Source organism: Chaetodon auriga, chromosome 19, assembly GCF_051107435.1.
Source record: "Chaetodon auriga isolate fChaAug3 chromosome 19, fChaAug3.hap1, whole genome shotgun sequence".
In the NCBI taxonomy this organism is placed as follows: domain Eukaryota; kingdom Metazoa; phylum Chordata; class Actinopteri; order Chaetodontiformes; family Chaetodontidae; genus Chaetodon; species Chaetodon auriga.
Genome location: NC_135092.1, coordinates 18,678,670 through 18,698,261, shown reverse-complemented (window position 1 = coordinate 18,698,261; position 19,592 = coordinate 18,678,670). Strand labels below are relative to the sequence as shown.

The 19,592-nt window shown below is 44.5% G+C and overlaps 1 protein-coding gene across 8 annotated transcripts in view; it reads right to left on the bottom strand.

Moving 5' to 3' along the window:
* LOC143338142 (disabled homolog 2-interacting protein-like) overlaps positions 1–19,592 on the bottom strand; it is a 146,383-nt gene that overhangs the window by 62,066 nt on the left and 64,725 nt on the right. For 5 of the 8 annotated variants that reach the window (XM_076758323.1, XM_076758325.1, XM_076758329.1 and 2 more), the window contains 2 exons: positions 13,588–13,709; positions 6,708–6,826 (listed from right to left, as the gene is read on the bottom strand). In XM_076758323.1, coding sequence (XP_076614438.1) covers positions 6,708–6,826; positions 13,588–13,709 — 241 coding nt within the window. The remainder of the gene's footprint in view (positions 1–6,707; positions 6,827–13,587; positions 13,710–19,592) is intronic. The other 3 variants (XM_076758324.1, XM_076758330.1, XM_076758328.1) reach the window with 1 other exon arrangement.

The following is a 19,592-nucleotide window of genomic DNA, read 5'->3' as shown; positions in this document are numbered from 1 at the left end:
TCACAAGCGTCTCCTTCCTGAGTGTTTGAGGGAATGATTTTCAGTAAGATGGTGCTGATGGTCTTTGTCTGTGAGAGCATGAGCAGAAATCGAAGCCAGTCTCATTCAGAAGAGTTTATCTTAGTTAATGTAATTAAGCTACTTTGGGTAACAGAGGGTCTTACCTTGGTATCAAATTACAAAACCGGTTCTGTTTGACTCTGAAAGAACACTGAAACAGAAAAGCAGGCACATTTAGGCCGGCTGCTAAAGCTAGAGCTTCAGAACTGAAAAGCCATCTCTATCCTTGAACCAACTGAAGAGCACTCGCTTTATGAAAACAGGACAAATCAACCTTTTCAAAAACACCCACCTCTACCTCAGCACCAAAATAACACTGCATTACTCTTGCATTAATAAAATCCTCATTATAATCTCGAATGGAAAGGGATAATGCCACGAAGCCTGATAAGCATCACCAAATTAGAGGCATTAAGTTTTGAGATGCTATTGATGGGTTCATTGAATCCATCCTACTCTGCACGGGATAGAGCTTAATCATGCACAGTGGTAGGTGAAACCTGCTCTGTACAACACATTATTACCCTGAGAGCTCTGTTTCATCTCCACCGAATCATGCTGATGCATTGCAAATGAGGTGGCGAGAGGGGTAGGACGCCAAAGAGAGGAGGAGAGGGATGCACTCTTCCTCTGGCTAATTAAGCTGCTGCAATGAACATAATGAGAGCACTGCTGTTGTTTTTCTTCAGATTGGCAAAAAATCTGTAACTGGGCATTTGATTATTGTCACTACTAAGGGAAGTAGTTCTCTGGGCAGCGTGCAGGCCCACAGCCTCGCTGTGTGCGCAGTCATCATCACCAATAAAATCAACATTTGAGGAGATCATGCAGCGAATGAATTATATGAATGAGAGATGCCAGAACGAATCGATGCACAATGCATCACTTCTGCTACTGAAATCTGAAAGAAAAAGAGAGAGAGTGTGTGTGTGTGTGTGTGTGTGTGCGTGACTGTGTTGTAGGAGTTTGTATGCACATGTGATCAACAAGCATGTGATCTTCAGCATCAGAGGAGTGGGACTGATGGAATGACTGGAATGATGAGTTGGCAAAGGAGACATTTTTTCCCAAAAATGAGAAGAGATAAGAGGGCTGGGAGTAAGCAAATGATGACAAACATGAAGAAGAGGAAGGGCGAGGAGGAGGAGGATGTTGGTGCAGTGGCTCGAAGTGAAGAAGAGCAGAGAAGGCGATCCAGGGATGAGTCTGTGAGCGCCGGTTTGAGTTTAATGAAGCAGAAATCCACCAGTGAACCGCAGCTCCAAACATAACTATTAGCAAGAACGGAGGCGATAGGAGAGGACCAAAGTGACAAAGGATGGGAGGGGAAGAGGAAATGAACGCAAGAGCGAGGGGAGGAAGTCAAACGGGAAAAGAGGCTGGGGTGCATAACATGAAGCCTTAGTAGATGCTGGAGGAGCAAAAAGTGAATGTCAGTCAGTAAGTGCGTGAGATGTGGAGGGAGGTGGGATGTCGGGAAGGAGGGAGGGAGCAATAGAAAAAGGTTGGATATTACAGTCGAACCACCTGGGGAATGTTTACAGAATTTAATAACTCTAAATGGCATCACTTTATTGGATTTATGGGTGGATGTCTCTCACTCCCTCACCACGCCGCTCTCTTTCTGTCTTCCCCACACACACACCATCCGATACCCCCACCTGCAACTATTACCATGGTGTCCACTGGTGCCTCTTTATGGAAAACGATGGGGGGGGGGGGGGGGGGGGTTGCACGAAGGGCTCTTGAATCCTGTTACAGGCTAAAGCTTCTTACAACACGCACGCTGACACCGCTGCTTCACTACCTTATATGGTCGCTGAAAATCTGTCAATCAAAGCAACATAAACACACAACCTCAAATCAATACTCACCCTAATCATGAGTTTATGTACTTATATATATATATATATATTATATTATATGTATATATGTTTAGAAGGCGGCAATGGTTGCAGGAAGAGGCTCCATCATCTCAGAATGCCACGCAAACCGCGTGCCCATCTCACCATGGACAGTGGGGACTTTTGAAGCTTTGAAACAGCATTTACACCATCAAGCACAGTGAGGAGGTAAAATTTATAGTTAATAAGAGGTGAAACCAAATAATAAGTGGTAACAGTGTCACAGTCTAACAAGTCTTCTTTATCTACTTTCCCTGTGCTTTATGTTGGTGTTATTATGTCTTTGTTGCGTCTTCTGTACGTTTAATTGCATCCATCCACTTTCTATACATCTCTCCCAGCATGCATCTGTAACACCGCTCTGCATACAGTGTGGCATTCTATAACGTAATTAAACCATATGCTGAGCGAGACAGGCGACAGAAACAGGAGGAGGAGTACGGATGTAATAAATCAGTTCAGCCATTTTATCCATCTGCTGATATTCAGAGCTGTGAGTGACGGCAAGAAAAGCCGTCCTGCTGTGTTATAGAAGCAGTCTTTCCATAAAAACTCATGAGTCATTGGTGCCCACAGTGCTGAGAGCTGCAGTTACCCAAACACACACACACACACACACGCGCGCGCAGATATGCATGCGATTACAGACAGAGGATCACAAACACATAACTACAATTAGTCAGGGGAGCTGTGGAGAGACACAGGAGCACTTAAATGTGGGTGTGTGCATGCAAACATGTATTTATGAAGAGGGCGAGGTGTGGCAGAGCCCGGCAGGAGAAGAGCGCTGCCAGTCAAGATCCAACACACACACACACACACACACACACACACGCACACACACTTAAGCACTGCTCGCTTGTGTGCTTATTGAGTCAAACAGTACGTAAGCGACCATGACCAGCAACATCTGGCATGATGCAACGGGGAGGAAAGCAGCAACATGGAGAGGAAGGAGTGAAGGAAACACGAACCTGGATGGTGTTCATGTTTTTTCTGGGTGGTCTTTTTGCCTTTATTAGGTCTGAAGAGAGGAGTGAGTTCAGTGTGTATCAACAAAACACTGTTGTGTTTATTTAACAAAGGTGCTGGCTGCGCGTCCTTGCACATTAAACTTTTCAAGTGTTTTTTAAAATATTTAAAATCCTGAATTGTTAACATTCATGTTTATTATTGCTTCTATTGGCACGCTGCGACACTTAAAGTGCTGCTAGTGCGACACCATTGGCAGGAATGTGCATTGTGTCGCCTGCGTCCTCCTGTGCGACCCAAACAACGTGGACCCACTCACAAAAACAGCTCCAATAGTGGTCAAAAACTTAACAGGGAACTAATTACTGCAGCTTATTTCAAATACACGTCCCCCCTTAGAATAAAACTATGTCCTTTATGCAGATCTAATCCTAAAATAATATCCTCCATGTCCTTATTGAGGGAACAGGGTGAAATCGACTCCACCATATGCTGCGCTGTCTAACCGAGGCGCTCTGCTGCTGCTAAAGAGTCTAAAAGCCGACACACTGCAACAGCTATGATACTCATCAGTGTGTCTACAGGGTTCAAGCAAGGTCAGTGTCGATCAGATCAGGGGACAGAGGCGGGCAGGGTCAGATCGTCTCTGAGATACAAATAAAACAGATCATGGCACATGACATACTGTCTCGCTGTAAGAGGAAGGAACTGCGTGATGCAGAGTTTGTGACTGTGGCCTAAAATCAGCACATAGAAAAATAAATAATGACTTATTGTGATTTATTTGACATACTGTGACTTTGCCACAGTGAAAGCGACCCTGTCACGATCTCCACACGACACAACGCATCTGAACACGCTGCGAAAAAATAACCTGATTACATTTTAAAGATGGGTTCAGTGTCATTAAGCGTAAATATGAACACAATGATCCGATCGTTTGTTTGTGTGTACAGCGTCGCTGTGCTCGCCCACACGTTGTTGCCTTTCTGCTCGGCTAAAGATAGGACTGTTCAGCGAGTGTCCTGCCTCTGATTAACACAGATGAATATTTCATTTCAGAAGTCCAGCTGCTCCTCATCTGCAGGTCACTCTCCTGAGACCGCCTCAGGCTACAAGGCCTAACAATGTCATCACGGCTCGCGCACACACACACACTCCGCAACTGCGTGTGTGTTTGTGGCCATACGATGCTGTGTGCTCGCTCTCAAATATTCATAATAAAAACACATGCAAATACACATCTGTGAAATGTTACAGAATATACTATGATTACTGTGAACATGAGTGGAACACAGCACGTAGCGTAATGCCCAGCGTACGCTGAACACAGCGTTTGAGATGTACAGCGAATATTAAATGTTCCCTGCACGCGCTGCATCTCTCACATTTAAGGCTGCACATCTGCACACCAGGGAGTTTTCGGGGTATAGGATTCCCTCCCCCCTCCCTCCTCCCCCCTTCGTCTCATCATCTCCCTTCCCTCTTCTGCCGGTCCCCGAGCCCGTCGTCTTCTGCAGTGTTTTCTGCCCTGTGGGGAGGCTGCTCCCAGGCTGACGGGGAGTGTCACTGACTCCTCTCACAGCACATTACTCTTTTTCATGCTTTCTCCCTTTTTCTCACAAAAACACCAAAGCACACACGCATACATGTGCTACTAAATCCACCCCTTGCCTGTGTAACGTCCTTGAAGAGTGAAAGACTTCTCTCCTTTCCTGCTACACGAGGGTAAGCATATGGAGCCTTATCATTATATAAGAGTAAACGTGTGCATTTGCATGTGAGGTGTATGTAGTGTGTGTGTGTTTCCGTGTTAAAGCGGGTGAGATAAGACACCTCCTGGCCATTCCAATTTCCTGTCTGATATTTGCCTTCTTCACCGAGCGCTTTATCAGAGGGAAACACATAAATGCTGATAGGTTAGGAAACCTTGCTACTGTTTGAGAAATAGAGAAAAAGGGGGTGCGACAAGGATGAAATTGGAGAGTGATGAGTTTGAAATGGATAAAAGGGAGCGAGGTTAGAAAGATAGACGCTAAAAAGAAACGGGTGGAAGTAGCAGAGAGAAAGAGAAAAGACAGCGGGAAAAAGAATAGGAGGTATGAGCTCAATTTGTCTGGCTGCACCAGAGGAATAGTTCACCATGTTCCACACTGAACAATTGCTAGTGTTCCCTTGTGATAGTTTGACAGTGATGTTAATGCCTCATTAAAAGTATGAAGAGTGGCAGCAATTCGGCTCCAAGTTTTGAAACCCAAAGCCGTAGAACATTGCTTCAAAAGCAGCACCCCCGTTAATTAAACTCCACAGATGGACACCTTGGCTTTTTTCCAGACGCAGCAGAGATAGGTGCTGGGAATTATAGCTGTTACTCATGCATGCGTGGAAGGACCATCGAAAATCCAGAGTGAGAAGGGAGTGCAACGGCAGGTCAACACAGCCTGGTCTGGAATCCTAATTGACATCGTTAGGTGAGGTCAAACGCTTGCAAAGTGGCTGAGATCCCAAGGAAATTAGGAGGAAAGTTAGGAGAAACTGGCAATTATCACAGCCTGGAGCGAAACACTATCACATGGGTAGTGCTCTTAAAATAGAACTGTATGGTTTACACCGTGAGGCCACAGACATTTTTTCATCAGCTACTATCAATATATCATGATTTAAACAAAGTCACTGTTTCTCCCTTCAAAGACTCTCTGAGGCTTAAAATCCCCCTGCAGTATGTTCAGAACCTGAAAAATGAACAAAAGCTGTATGAGCTGCGAACAGGAAACCCACTGATCCAATTAATAAATGATACAAAACTCTTAAAACTTGCATCTTAAAGCATGAAAGGTTGGCTTACACGAGCTCATATCTTGGGTCAGTTACGTTCACTGGTGGTACTTACTGTCTTTTGCTATTAAAAAACCAACAGCGTGTGTAATGTGTCTGTGTAAGGAGCAAAGCACAGTAGTAGCAGTATAATGGTTTGTTGCTGTGTCTGCACTCTGCATGCTTTATTAGACGGTGATGCTCCAGGTGATGAACTTTCCACTTCCACGTCTCTGTCGGCACAGGTTTTGCGCTCAGCTAACAGCTTACGTCGCCTTTCTGTTTGAGGTTGTTCTTTATGCAGCCTTGCGCCGTCTCGTCTCCTGAGGAGTCAAAGTATCTGCGTGCACTGATGTCTTCTTTCTTTGTTTAGCTGCAGCAACTCTTCTACATTTAAGGTTTTTGCATTGGTGCTTTCTGTGCCATGACCAGCACAACAGCACATGGTGTGTTTAGCTAACTCAACCAACCCCACTGTGCCTGTTTCTTAAAGACCACAGCCATGGGATTGGCTAGAAATCGCTTGGTTTCTGTGATGTGATAAATTGAAGTTTCTAATTTTCAAGAAAATGTTCTATTGCAATCAGAGTCCATACGGTTTCTACTGCACAGCCATAACGGCGAGAAAAGGCAAAATAAATCGAATTTCAGTGTAGGTGCAACCTTTTGCGAAGACATGAGATGAAAACTAAACATGCCGTGGCGTGACACAACAGTGGACGGCGGATTCATCAACACGCATTACAGTGACAAAGAGCGGGACGTATTAGAAGTGACAGATTGAAGACTCGGGATTCACTGGCTTTCACAATACTCTGACAACCCAACACAAAAACGTCAACAGTGACCTGAATACCCAGCCATCAGGCAGAGCGAGACGCCAGGACAGAACAGACGTATGAACAAATCCAGCATGCACAAACACAGCCACCATCACCGCAATGAACAAACACCTACCTGTCATTGTCGACGCTCCTGAAGCCAGGCAGGATGTGTCTGAAGCTGGAGTTGCGGTCGAGTTTGGGTTGACTCTTGGTGCGTTTTATCGAGCCCTTCAGCCGTCGACTCAGAAAGCCCTGACAGAGAGACACAGACGGTCAATAAAGCAGTATCACCGCTCGTTTGTGAGGCGAGTCTCTGGGATGTCAATCATTAAGCTCAACCTGGCGGCGGGACAGAATATATTAACACCGACATTTATGATCCATGTCTTAAATTCCGTGGCAGTAAATGAGCATAGATCTCCTTATCAGAGTCTGAGGCGGGGAAAGTGAGGACAAGGTCAAACATAACAAATATTCCCTGAACAAGAAGAGGCACAAAACTAGCAACACAATCACAGACAGACTGAAAGAGCACAGACGTGATAAGCCGGTTGCTAATATGTGTGCGAAGATCAAAGACCGTTTGTCACAGCAGCAATTATGTCAGCGTTTGCGACGAATTCGGCGACGCACGCTAATTCGGTGGATGCACCCCTTTATTAGTTTTCTCGTTCTCTTTGTCTGAGTCTGTGTGTTTACTTCTTCTAACATCTGCAATCACACTCCCCCAAGCACCTCGCCGTCTCCATGGCAACTGCTGGCTGGCATTAAGAGCGAGAGGATATGAACGAATGAGATGTGGCGCAGAAACGGCAGGCTGTTGCAAGTTTTGCGAGACAAAAAAAAAAAAATCATCTTTTTTTCCTGCTTTTTTTAGATTTCACTGCAGGGAAGAAGATCAAGAAGGAGAGGATGAAGGCGAGGATGAAGACGAGGGACTTTGAATACAAAGGGAGTATGGGAGACTTGATGGAGCGACTTCGGAGGGCGGCACGAAGAAGACTTAAGTGAGCCAGCGTGCAGGAAAAGGCACTAAAGTTGTAGCTTTTCAGTCCAATCGTGCAACACGACAGCTGATTCATAGGCTACATAAGAGACAAATTCATAGAAACCTCATTGAACCTCAGAGACATGCCCACAGCGCCTTCACCTCACAGCGTTCTCGCATACGTGCACAAATTTCACCAGGCGTGATAGAAGACACGCAGCGAAAAGCCCCCCCTCCGTCCCAGTCAGGCCATTAACACACCTGTATAATTACCACCTACTGTGTGAAAAGGTGGCCTCGGGCAACAATAGAATCAGGATAATTACAGAGTGACTTCCAGACAGCCTGCCAGCTGATCACAGAGGAGCCACAGCATCAGGATGGACAACACCTGTCATCGGTAAAACACTTTGGGGTTAGGAACAAAGACTGGCTAATGTCAGTATGTTTCAGCCAATGCCAACCATGGGAGTGTCCCTGTTTCATTAGTGTGTGCACACATGTCCAAAAACAGTCACTGCGTCCAAATTCCTCGCCACATACTTATTTTAAGCAGAAGCTGTTAGTGTGTTCATGCCAGAAACTTGACAAAATTGAATACACTCCATGTTAAGTTTATTGTGAGTTGTCGTTTCAGTTTGTTCCTTCAATGCTCAATACAGGTCCATGCATGAGCTGTGGATGAGGCGAAATAAGCCTCATATCTTCAATTTAAACACAGAGGCAACATGGGAGGAACTTCCTACATCTAGACACAAACTTTCACGGTCCTAGGAATGAGTCCACGATGCCAGCCTGGCATCTCAAAATGGCAAAAAAATTGCAACCTTGGCTGCCATTCATGCCGTATCTCCCATTCGCATGAAATTTGATACATCAAATGCTGTGTTTTTAGCAGGAAATGAGGTTAAAGTCCATGTGAGTATACACTGGGCTGCCTGGGGCCCACCCATTTTGCACTTCTTTCTATTTTCAAGGGCCAGTACTGAAAAATATGACACCTTCTCGTGCCTTCTGTCTGGGCCCCTGCCAAATTTCAGGGCTCTGGGCAACCCCGTTCCAAAAAAAGTTGGGATGCAGCGAAAAAAGTAAAAATTTGGTTGTTGGCTGCTTATCGTGAATCTGATGCAGCAACACGTTTCAAAGACTGGGAAAGATGTGGAACGCTCCAAAAACACCTGTTTGGAACACTCCACAGGTAAACAGGCTCATTGGTAACAGGTGAGCGCATCATGAGAAAGGACCGGTCTAATCGCCCCCTGTTGTGTGCATACTCATCAATGATTAGACTTTGTGTTTTTGTGCGTAACCTGATATGCTATACCTATGGGAAGTGGGCAGCAAGTGGCTCACTACTGTGACCTGCTACCAGCGAAATGCTCAGGGGCTGTTAGTGAAATGAACGGGGCTGAGTCACCGCTGTCGGTAAGAGCGCGGCACTCGCGGCTCACAACACTGTTGCTTTGTGAATCAAACTCCGTCTCTTAAGTATTTGCCGTGTAAATACACCATTCCCTCCATATGCGTATGCGAGTGTGTGGGCATGCGGCTAGATGAACACAGGCACCATTCTGAACAATGACTAACATGAGTCAGACTATGCAGCGTGAATACTGTTTTCTTCGACTGTATTCAGCGTCTGAGATCGGCTCCTTCAAAGACATGACGAGGCAAAGATGGCAGCGCGGAAGAAAATCGATAACGCCCACGCCGCATATGCCCAAACACTGAGACACCTTTCGTCATCTGGATATCATTCACAGTCATCTCCAAATTCATAGTAAATCCATGCCTCTTCCCTGCATCCCCTCGGGAGCGTGTGTGCCTGCTGCTGTTGGCATATTCACAGCTGACAAATTAAAATGCTTCTTTTTCTCCCCCTCTGCAGAAACAAGTGAGTGAATAGAAACCTATCCCTGTAGGCGATGTGGATTGATTAACGGCGGCTTGTTCTGTTTTTACTTTTCTTCCTTCTCCTGATGGACGGACTCTGAAGAACGGAGGGAGAAAGAGAATCGAGCGGAAAAGAAAGGGAAGCCAGAAAGATACACAAACCTATAATTACTCTGATTATTTTGTTTCATCTGTTTCATGTTCTGCCTTTCAGCCTCTCCGCAGCAGTGTGAAACTTTAAGAAACACTGCTCTGTAATTCAGTCAGCATCTCAAAGCTCGTGCGGAGAGACTCTGCAGGTTAACGGTCGGCAGATATGAACGGCATATTTTCACACTTACAATCAGCCAGTGTGGATGACTGATGCCTATATTAACACCAGATAGCATTAAATTACCTTCAGCACCTGCTCGTACGAGATGACTGAGACGGCAAAAACTAAAAAAAAAAAAAAAACTATGGAGGAAAGGAAATAGAGGCAGAGACAATGGTTATAAAAGAGAAATTGGTGGGACTGGTCAAAAAATTGAGAAAATGGCAGTGAGGGGCCAGCCAGCCAGGGATGAGCTGTAGGTGCAGGATAAATGGAAAAAGTGGAGCACAATGTGGAGGTGGCAGAGCATGAGTCGATAGAAAAAGCAACAGAGTGAAAGTAAATGAGGGGAAAAGTGAGGAGAGAAGCACAGCGAAAGAGTGACAAGGTCGCCGGCGGATCAGGGCTCAGCGGAGCACAGCATCAGCCGCAGAGAGAATTAAGTGAAACAAAGATGGTCAAATATAGCAGAGTTAGGTTTGTATTCTGATCGGCCCTCGTGTTTCCAGTCGCTCCACGTCAGGGAACTGAGGCCTGATATTTCCTGATAACACTATGTACAAAGTTCGACCTCTACCCATTATGCCTTACTGTGTGTAACCAGTTATTAAAAGCAGTAACAAACACAATGAGAAAGGACACCTAATGACATGTCATCCATCGGGTCATTGTTCTATTGTGTGGTAAAGAACTGCATCGATTAACTCATGGGAATACTCTTTCCCTGTGAGCTCAGCTGTTTAATACCTTTTAGCATCAATGCATGACTGAAAAAAATGACTGAATGCAGGACATTAATACCGCTGAGAACCCTCCATTAATTAATTTGTGCTTGGCTCTTCATAAACATTAGTGGCTTTGCTGTATTGTCTGGCCCTTCACGTTTCACTTTGAAAACACCTACTTATACACAGAAACATGATAAGGCTATTACAGCCAGTGCAACCTGACAGGGGGCATTACAGTGTCACATGTTAACGTGAATTTCAATGAGCTCGTTAATTATTCCGCATTTCCACGGTTGACAGCTAATTAGTGGAAGGAGGGGATGGAATAATCTGATTCAACATGCATCCTCGAAGGAGAGGGGGCTGGTTTTCACCCACCCTCTGGCCCTGCTTTCTGGGCTCGCTCCGTGGGGAATGTGGTGGAAAGAATGCATTTGTCCATATTTACTATGTTACCTTGTTTACAGTGCAAATGTGTGTTAGCTTAGCTCTGCGCATGCTCACAAGTGTGTGTGTGAGAGTGCATAGCAGGCTCGCATACTTGATTGTAATCTCAGCCTGTCCAAGCCCATTAAATAAGCTCTAAGAGGACAGCTCAATTTTATCGCTGTGTTTTTTTGTTTTTTTTTTTGTTTTTCATGAAATTAAAGCAAATGCTTGCAACAAGTTAATTCTATTCCCTTGGCTTGGCAATTCCAGGCTTCCCTAATGGGGGCTGATAGAATCAGTGCCTGGACAATCAGCAGGGTGTTCCCTGCTTCCACATCAACCTCTCTTGTCCCCCTCTAGCACAACCTGATGAAAACAAGAGACATACCTGTCCAATTAGACCCCCTGCTATTATCTGAGAGGAGAGGGGAGGTACGCAGGACGGAGTCGGAGAGAGATTGGATAAGGAGCTAAGTCACAATTGAGAATCAATCCAGTCAGCTAGTGCAATCAGCGGGACATGGACGTGACAGACTTAGATAAGGTTTGTGTATCTGCTTTTTAAACAAGCACTGACGAAGAAAACCGAGTTGTAACTTTTATATTTAAGGTAGACAATCTTCTAGCATTTTGGAACTGGCTGTGGAAGATTAGGCTTTAGAGAGATTTCATTTTTCTCTCATGCCTACTGGTGAGAAATTGTTTTTGAGGAGTGCTCGGAGGATGGAGGATGTGCTTGTGTGCGTGTGTGTGTGCGTGCGCGGCATCCATTTGTGTGTGCAGACATTGAGAGAAAAACATTTTGACAGATTTAGCTCAAGGCCTAGGAGGGGTACTTTAGATGTCACCACAACTCTTTTCACTGGAGGGAGAAAAGTAAGGGGTGGTTTGTCATTGCTAAAAGTGGTGGAGATGAGAGAGAAGGAGGAGGATAAGACCTCCTGCCTGCAAGTCTTCTTGTTTGTGTTCCTACATGTGTGTCTGCGCCACCATGCCTGTGTGCAACCCATCCATGTATCTACTCTGTCTTCCTCTACTGTATGTGTACCCATTTGAATTAGCAATATTTCTAATGTGCAAAATTCTGGTCGAATCTCTTTCGTTTCCTGGTTTGCATCCATCAAAAGTTGAGCCAAAAGTAGGAAACCCAGCTGGCTGTGCTACCACTAAAGCCCAGAAGGGGGCAGTACAAGGAAAAGTGCAGTAAAGGGTCAAACAATGTCTTGGGAAGCTTCCTTTGTGCAAGAAGACGCTGCTGCTTAGCAATGAGCCCACAGAAGTAAGTTAAGTGGTCATGTGATGGAGACGGGACGACTTTGCTGCAGTGCTCGTCTTCTCCCTCTCTTCCCTGGAGAGCACAAGGAGCTGCTTAAGAGACACTTAATCAATATTTAGCCCCTCTATCTGACCTTATCTGTCTCCTGCGAGCTTTTTATTCTTCTTTTCTTTTTTATATCTCTCTATATCCACTCCCTGATTCAGTTCCCAGTGACTCAATTCAGATTCTGTCAGTTTAAAAATGAGTCTAAACAGGAAAAATCTGTCAGCAACGTAGAAAAAAACAAACACATACAGCAGGTAACAACACTGAAAACACCATCTCCACTATTTTAAATGAACAGATGAGAGTTAGGCACTGTGGTAGTTTAACGTGCAGCTCCTAAAATAAAGTTTATGAAACAGTTAATTCTCGCTCTGCAGGTGGTCCAGCACTAGTGGGTCTAGCCTATTTGTTCCTTTGTTTACTGTGGGCTTTTACTAAGCCTCAGAGGCATTCCGGTTTGCTTTTTGTCGAGACTAAACACGACCTACTGGTGAATCTGAGCGCCGACAAAGGCTAATGGTGATAAAAGGAAATCAAAAAAAGAGAGAATGAATGAAATGAATACATCTTTTCTATTTTCAGAAGGAATATAATGTCTTTTCACCTTATCTTGGCCCATTAGCGTGCCTGCTACGCCTTCACGGAGGCTGAAAGTCAACATGAAGTTGGAGGGTTGTTTATGAGAGTGCTGAGTGCTCGTGGCCCTGCTGTCCTAACATCTAGTGTTTACAGTTCACCTCCAGGTTGTCAGCTCCCCACTCATTATTTATTAATGGAAATATGCGCTGCTAATTGCCAATTAGCTTTAAATTGATGACTCATAGCAGAATTTTTTGCTTCATTAACTGGCTGTTTATCTATTGAATTAAACATGATGGAAAGCATACCGGATTTGAATTAGAGCAACATGACAGACAAAGGACTGCTCTGCCAGTATGTTTGACAGCCAGGAAGAGAGTTTGATTATGAGCGAGTGAGCGGCTGAGCCGTGCGTGCACAGGTGTGGGAGTGCGCGTGTCGGCTTGCGTGAAGTGTGTTAAAATTATCCCGTGAAATGCAATGAAAAATCACACGGGATGTGAGAAGGCAGCGGAGGATGGTGTGCTGAACGTAACCCCGACATGTGTAGATGTGTGATGTGTAGACGCCAAACATCAAAGGCCCTGTTCCAACATTTGAAGTAAATGAGTTTCAGACTGGCATGGGTCCATCTGGACACCAGACCAGCCCTCTGAAGACACTGATCCACCACTCAGAGCCTCCCAAGGCAAAAAACAATGAAGACAAAGGCGGAGAGTAAAACAAACAGATTAGACGATACATGAAAAACAAACTCACAGTACTCACGGTGACTCGGAAAGGTGTAGCAGCAGCGGACGTAGCCTCCATGGTGGGTGTGGTCTTGTCCGAGGAGCTGCCTGGCATGCTGCGTCGGCGTCCCGTCCTCTCCGGAGGAGACTCTGTAAGCAGAGAGAGATCTTTAAAATGAGAAATTGGTCTGTAAATAGCGAATTGTGAAATGAACCCATGTGTTGGAAATGAGGCTGTGGAGTCTGAGGTACCAAAAGGGCTTGAACTGGAGTTTCATTCAGCTTAATGAAGTTTTGATGTGGGTTAAACATTAAAGCATGACCAACCCAATCCTTAGCCTTGAATGTTTAAAGCATCCAACATGTGTTTGCGCACTACAGATCAAAGGCAAATGTTTATGGGCGCATCATGCTAGCACCAGGCTGCGTTATGTCACCCATCCTCCATGAATGTATCAATGAGTCTGTTCAGGCAGTACACGCCTGCTGCTTTCCATCCCTGACTTCCTCATCCTTTCCCTCTTCACTGAGCTTATCTGCATCTGCTATCTTTGTTTTTTTTTTTTTTTCTTTTCTTTTGAGTGTCTATCTAATTCCTTCATCTATCTCGGACACACAGTGCAGCACAGCCTCAGATCAGTATGAAAGAGTGGTGAAAGAGCTCTGGAGGCAAAGACTGTGCATGTGTGTGGAAGTGGCAGATCCGGACATGTCCGAGAGGAATGCGAGTGATGTTGAGCATGCATGTCTCCGCAGATGTCAGATATCCGTCCCTGGTAACTGCAAGCTCGTAGGTACGGAACAAACTCTCGGCGTGTTCGCGTTCGGTGAACTCACATTACCCCAAATGATGACGTTTCGTCGACAGCTCTGTTCTGCGCATAACTTGCAAGATATTCTGACATTAAACAGAAAATATATATAACGAGGTCAGATGTACTGATCTAATCTTTTGAAACACACGGGGTCGATGTGTCACTGAGACTGTGCTGGATTATTTAAATGAGATCCACGACTGTCTGCAACACTGGAAACTAATGAAATTAGCGTTAAGTGTGCATGGCAGTGTGACTCTAATAAGGATGAAACTGCATTATGAAGCAAATCCTCCTCCTCCTCCCTCTCTCTCATGCACACACACACACACACTCACACACACACACACACTACACTGCAGTTTATGTATATAAGTACATAATATGTATGAGGAGTATTTTCCATTTTATTGGGAACTCCCCGCTGACTCCTGATGTAACCGTCCTCAGATTTGGGATGCGACATGTCTAGACTCTCAGCACTTAAACATATCAAACCTTGTGGATAAGCCTTATTGATTAATATGGTGCCTCCTGGACACAAAAATATGATTTGTGACCAGTGAGCACGTAGTACAGTCTTTACCAAGCTTGACACAAATGGTCATAATTCTTCATCAGACCTCTGCTATTGGGTTTTTTTTTTTTTTTTTTTTTTTTTTTGGGGGGGGGGGGGTCTAATGGTTATTCATATCTCCATCTTTTCTTAATGTAATACTTAAAACTAACTGTAACATCAAAACGCAATAAGATTTGGTCAATAAAGACAACAATACTAAAACTGACACCAACTGCAAATGTTTCACTCTAGAACATGCAGCTAAACAGAGGACAGGGGGATGAATTTGCAGTGATCAAATACTGTAATATGACCAAAAATTGGACGGACCAAATTTTGTGCCAAAAGTATTTGTGCCTAATATGATATTTGCATATAGAGCATCTCTAATGAGACACACACATAAGCACACACACTTGGAGTTTGTCACGTCTGTCAGCGCTATCCCTTCTATTAGCTTGTCAGGCTGAGCTGTGCTAAATTAGCTGTCTGCTGTTTAACAGGCCGGTTGACTGAATTAGTGCGCGCTGTAATTGAAGAACGAATGGAGGAATAGAACTTCCCGCTGTGCGGAGCACTGGCTCCCATCCCAACCCACATAATTCCCAGCCAAACATTAACATAAACGCAGTCAGGAACAACAAACAGCAGACAAACACAACATGCTCTGACACAGAGCAGACGTCCTCTGTTGCTCAATCAAATCTCCACGACTGAAAACCGGAACCGTCTGGATCCGCTGAGCAGCCGTCCATCGCCCTGCGGAGGTCAGGTGCATCTGATTTCAAACTAGATTGGTCTGTGTATTGCAGAGGCGCGTTAAGACTGTCTTGCTTGTTGTATTTCAGAGGTGAGAAATGTGCAGTTAGAGAAGACACCTGCATTAGCCTCATTTAACATCCCTTTATCAGCGCACTCAGGAGGTGGTCTGTCAGAGCAAGGCCTCGAGAGTCCAAGTCTTCATAAGCAAAGTACAGGTCAAGCAGAAATGCAACACTTTCAGGTCTCTGAATGTGACGATGTATTTCAGTGCAGAGGTCTAACAGCTGTTTCATGCAGGAAACAGGCTCATCACAATGATGTTAGTCTGGACTTGGCAAACATTAAGACTGTCCAACACTTCGTCTAAGCAACTTGTCTGAGTGGCAGCTCTGGATGAAATGCTACGGTGGGCATCTAGGAATACTAGAAATGAAATATGAGGTGATATGAATGAATGTGTGGAGAGGTGGGCACATACGCACCTGCCTCAATCATTAACATGGTGCAACATTTAATTAAAACCGATAAACTACTAGAACATTGTAAAAAAAAAAAAATACTTCTCTTTCTCATTGTTGCAAACAAAAATGGTGGCATTCAAATATCTGTAGCCAAGTGTATTTAATCCTTTTAAATCTGAAAATCATCCACGGGCAGATAAGGCTAATAAAGTAATCATGAACGTTGAATTAAATCAGCGGTGTGAATTTCTGCTTCTCTCGTCACATATTATCTCTGCGCTCGACTTCGCTGGGTTTACCCCTCTAGTCCTCTTATTTTCTTCACGGAAATCTCCCCACTTGTGCACAGCTGGCTGCCACACACGCCCCTGCATACAAACACGCATCATTTAGTTGTGAACTAATTGCTGTGTGTGCTTCCACATGTTTTCACTAACTGCATGTACTGTATCTCTACGAATGCATGGAAAATTCCCCTGGCTTCTGTCTGACTCCAAACCCCTAACCAACAGCGAGCAGTAAACAGACATTTGCGCTCAATAAAACTTCAATTAAAACACAAATTCCCAGCTGAAGTGAACGATCAAAGAGCTGCTTTGTACTATATGTGGTGGCTGCTTTCAGATTGTCACCGCTTCCCGTCCACGGCGGTCTGTCAAACAGTTGTTGATAAAGATATTTTGGTATATGAAGGTGTGTGTTTTTGGGAGTATCTAGCATGCAAGGCTCTGTTTGTAAGGCCAAACAAAGGGTCAGATGGCTCACAGATAACAGCTAGCGTCTAAAGATCAGGTGCCTTTGAACCACCAGTCTGCAGGCCTTAAAGCCATCTATTTAATTACGCTGACCTTCTTTCCAATTTATCTGCTGAATATCATTTTCTTCTTTTCCTTAAGCCCCCCCTTCTCTTCCTTATCATGATCGTATAATTGCCATTTTGCCTTAACCGGTCCACTTTCTTCCCTCCGTGTGCTCTATTCAAACCTCCATCTCTGAATTTTTTCACTGTATCATCACATCTTCATCTCTTACGTCAAATCAAATTGAAATCTCATCTGTCGTTACCTCCTCATTGTGCCTATCTTCCTTTTATTCTCTATCCTTTCCAAAGCCGCTTTCTCTCCCTCCTCCATCACCATTTTCCTACAAATACTATCGAGCCATCTCTCTGACTTGATTCCACCCCCTCCAGGCCTCCTCACAGTTGGTTAATGGGACCCTGAAAGTGCCGGTGAGAGCCCTGGGGTGCCAAAAGCTGCACAGACGAGATGATAGCCACCTGCATTTAGTGTGTGCACAGGTGTATGTGTGTCCCGGTCTGGCTGACAGAGATACTGTAGGGGCAGTGCAGCCTTGGAGTGAAGGTATCACTTTTTGACCATTAAACTAAATGAGTGACTGACTCTTAAAGGAATAGCTTTTTGGGAAAATATTCTCTTTCTTGTCAAGAATTACATAAGAAGACTGATGCCACTCCAGTGTCTGTCAGCTGAGTATGAAGCAAAGGACTGCAGACAGTTAAACAGCTAGCCTGGGTGATGAAGAGTACAAAAACACACCACCTTGCACCTCTTACGCTCACTATTTAAGCTGTTTTATCTTGTTATTAATCCACACAAATATAAAGGCACATGTGGTCACAACAGTCATCCATCCATCTAGTTATGATTCTATCTATCATCTATGTTTCACTCATTCATACTTAATGCTAGCTTCCTTCCTTATTTCCTTTCTCCCATTAACATTCAGTTATATAGGTCAAACTGCATATTTCCTTAGCGTTTCCCAACCAGGCGAGCTCCATCCAGTGACCAGCGCCAGCTAACCTTCCCTTCCGACCTCACAACACAGGATATCCCAGCTTGCAATCTCTCTGCAGATGAAGGTGGAGGAGGAAAAGCCTCTCCTACTTCTGAAAGCTAGCTTTGCTTTTCAGTATTCTCAAATGTTTTGGACGTTGCTGGTAAGGTGAGACAAACAGGATGAATATTAGCGCGTTGAGGTGTGCCGGGAACCGGCACGCTGGGCAGGCAGGTGGGAGTGTGTCACAGCAACTGTTAGAAGACAGACTGGCAGCTGATAGCATCTGGTTAATCATTGAATGGGAAAAACAGGAATGAAAATTTGCATGACGACTTATTTTTGGTGTGCTTCCCCAAAGTGCTGATGTAATAATAATGACAGCTGACTTTGTGAGCACACATTGTTCTTCTGCCTGCAGTGTCGTCCTTCATGATCTTCTATCATTCGAGAAGCTGTCCGTGCGGAGCGGCTCTGATGAAAGAGGACACTCACAAAGGTTGTTGTATGCAAGGAGTATTTAATCTGCCTACAGACGAGAGCAACTGTGAGTCCCTCTACACCGCTGAAAAGATGTGTCACGCATCACTCACACGATTGCATTTACATGTTCGTTCTTGATGTAGTTTCTGTGCAGTAAATGCTGCGTACAGTCTGGCTGCAACATTATTTCAACACAGGCTAACTGACACAAGCACAAACATGCTTTACAACTTTTGTTTTGTCACTGTTTGGTCGACTGGTGGCCGGTTCGAGATACTCAGTGGAGTCATGTTTTTTTTCCACCGATACATTTCTGATCGTCTACGAGCCAAACACGATACACAGCCAAAACACGGCTGATACCGGCTGATTTGTTATAGCGGTTGGTCAATTATACTGCTTTGTGAGGTATTGGGATCCCCACCAAGTGGCAGCATTACCTTAGCTGTAAAAATATTGGGGGAAAAAAAAAAAAAAAAAACTGAGTCGAAATGATCTTTAACTAGACAACAGCCAAGTTCAACTCTGGTCTGTCACTAACTTGGACTCATGGAATTAACATCACCTGCAACCGCCACCATTTATTTTAACTTGTGAAGACAGCGGTCGGTGCCTGTTAAAATGAAAAGCTGCTTGTTGAATTAAAATAAAGCCAACGCATTAAGACATGCCTGGTTTAACCCTGACACCTATATTTAGTGTTGGCTCATGGAGCAGAAGGGAACTGCAGGGTTGAGTGAAAATTATTGGTGGGTTCATCACCACCAGCGACAACTTCCACAAACGCAGTCATTTGATCCGTTATTAATATCAAAATGTTTATTATAGCCACTTTAAAGTGTGTGTTTGAACAAGGCAGAAGTACAATCCAGACGGCTCTCACCGAGCTAATAAAGAGAAGAGTTAGAGCACAGGATCCTGTTATCAACAGCAGCACATGTCTGCATTTCAAGAAGTCTACACCCTCAGGGCTGAAAAATAGCCTCCAAAGAGAATGCAGAGCTCTTGTGTTATGACAGGAGGGAAAAGCAGAGGAGAATTCAAACACACACACACACACACACACACACATATAGATACACACATACATCCTCTGTGGGCTGGTGAAATGTGCAGCAAAATCACAGGCTGTCAAGCTGTGTTTACTGTGCTC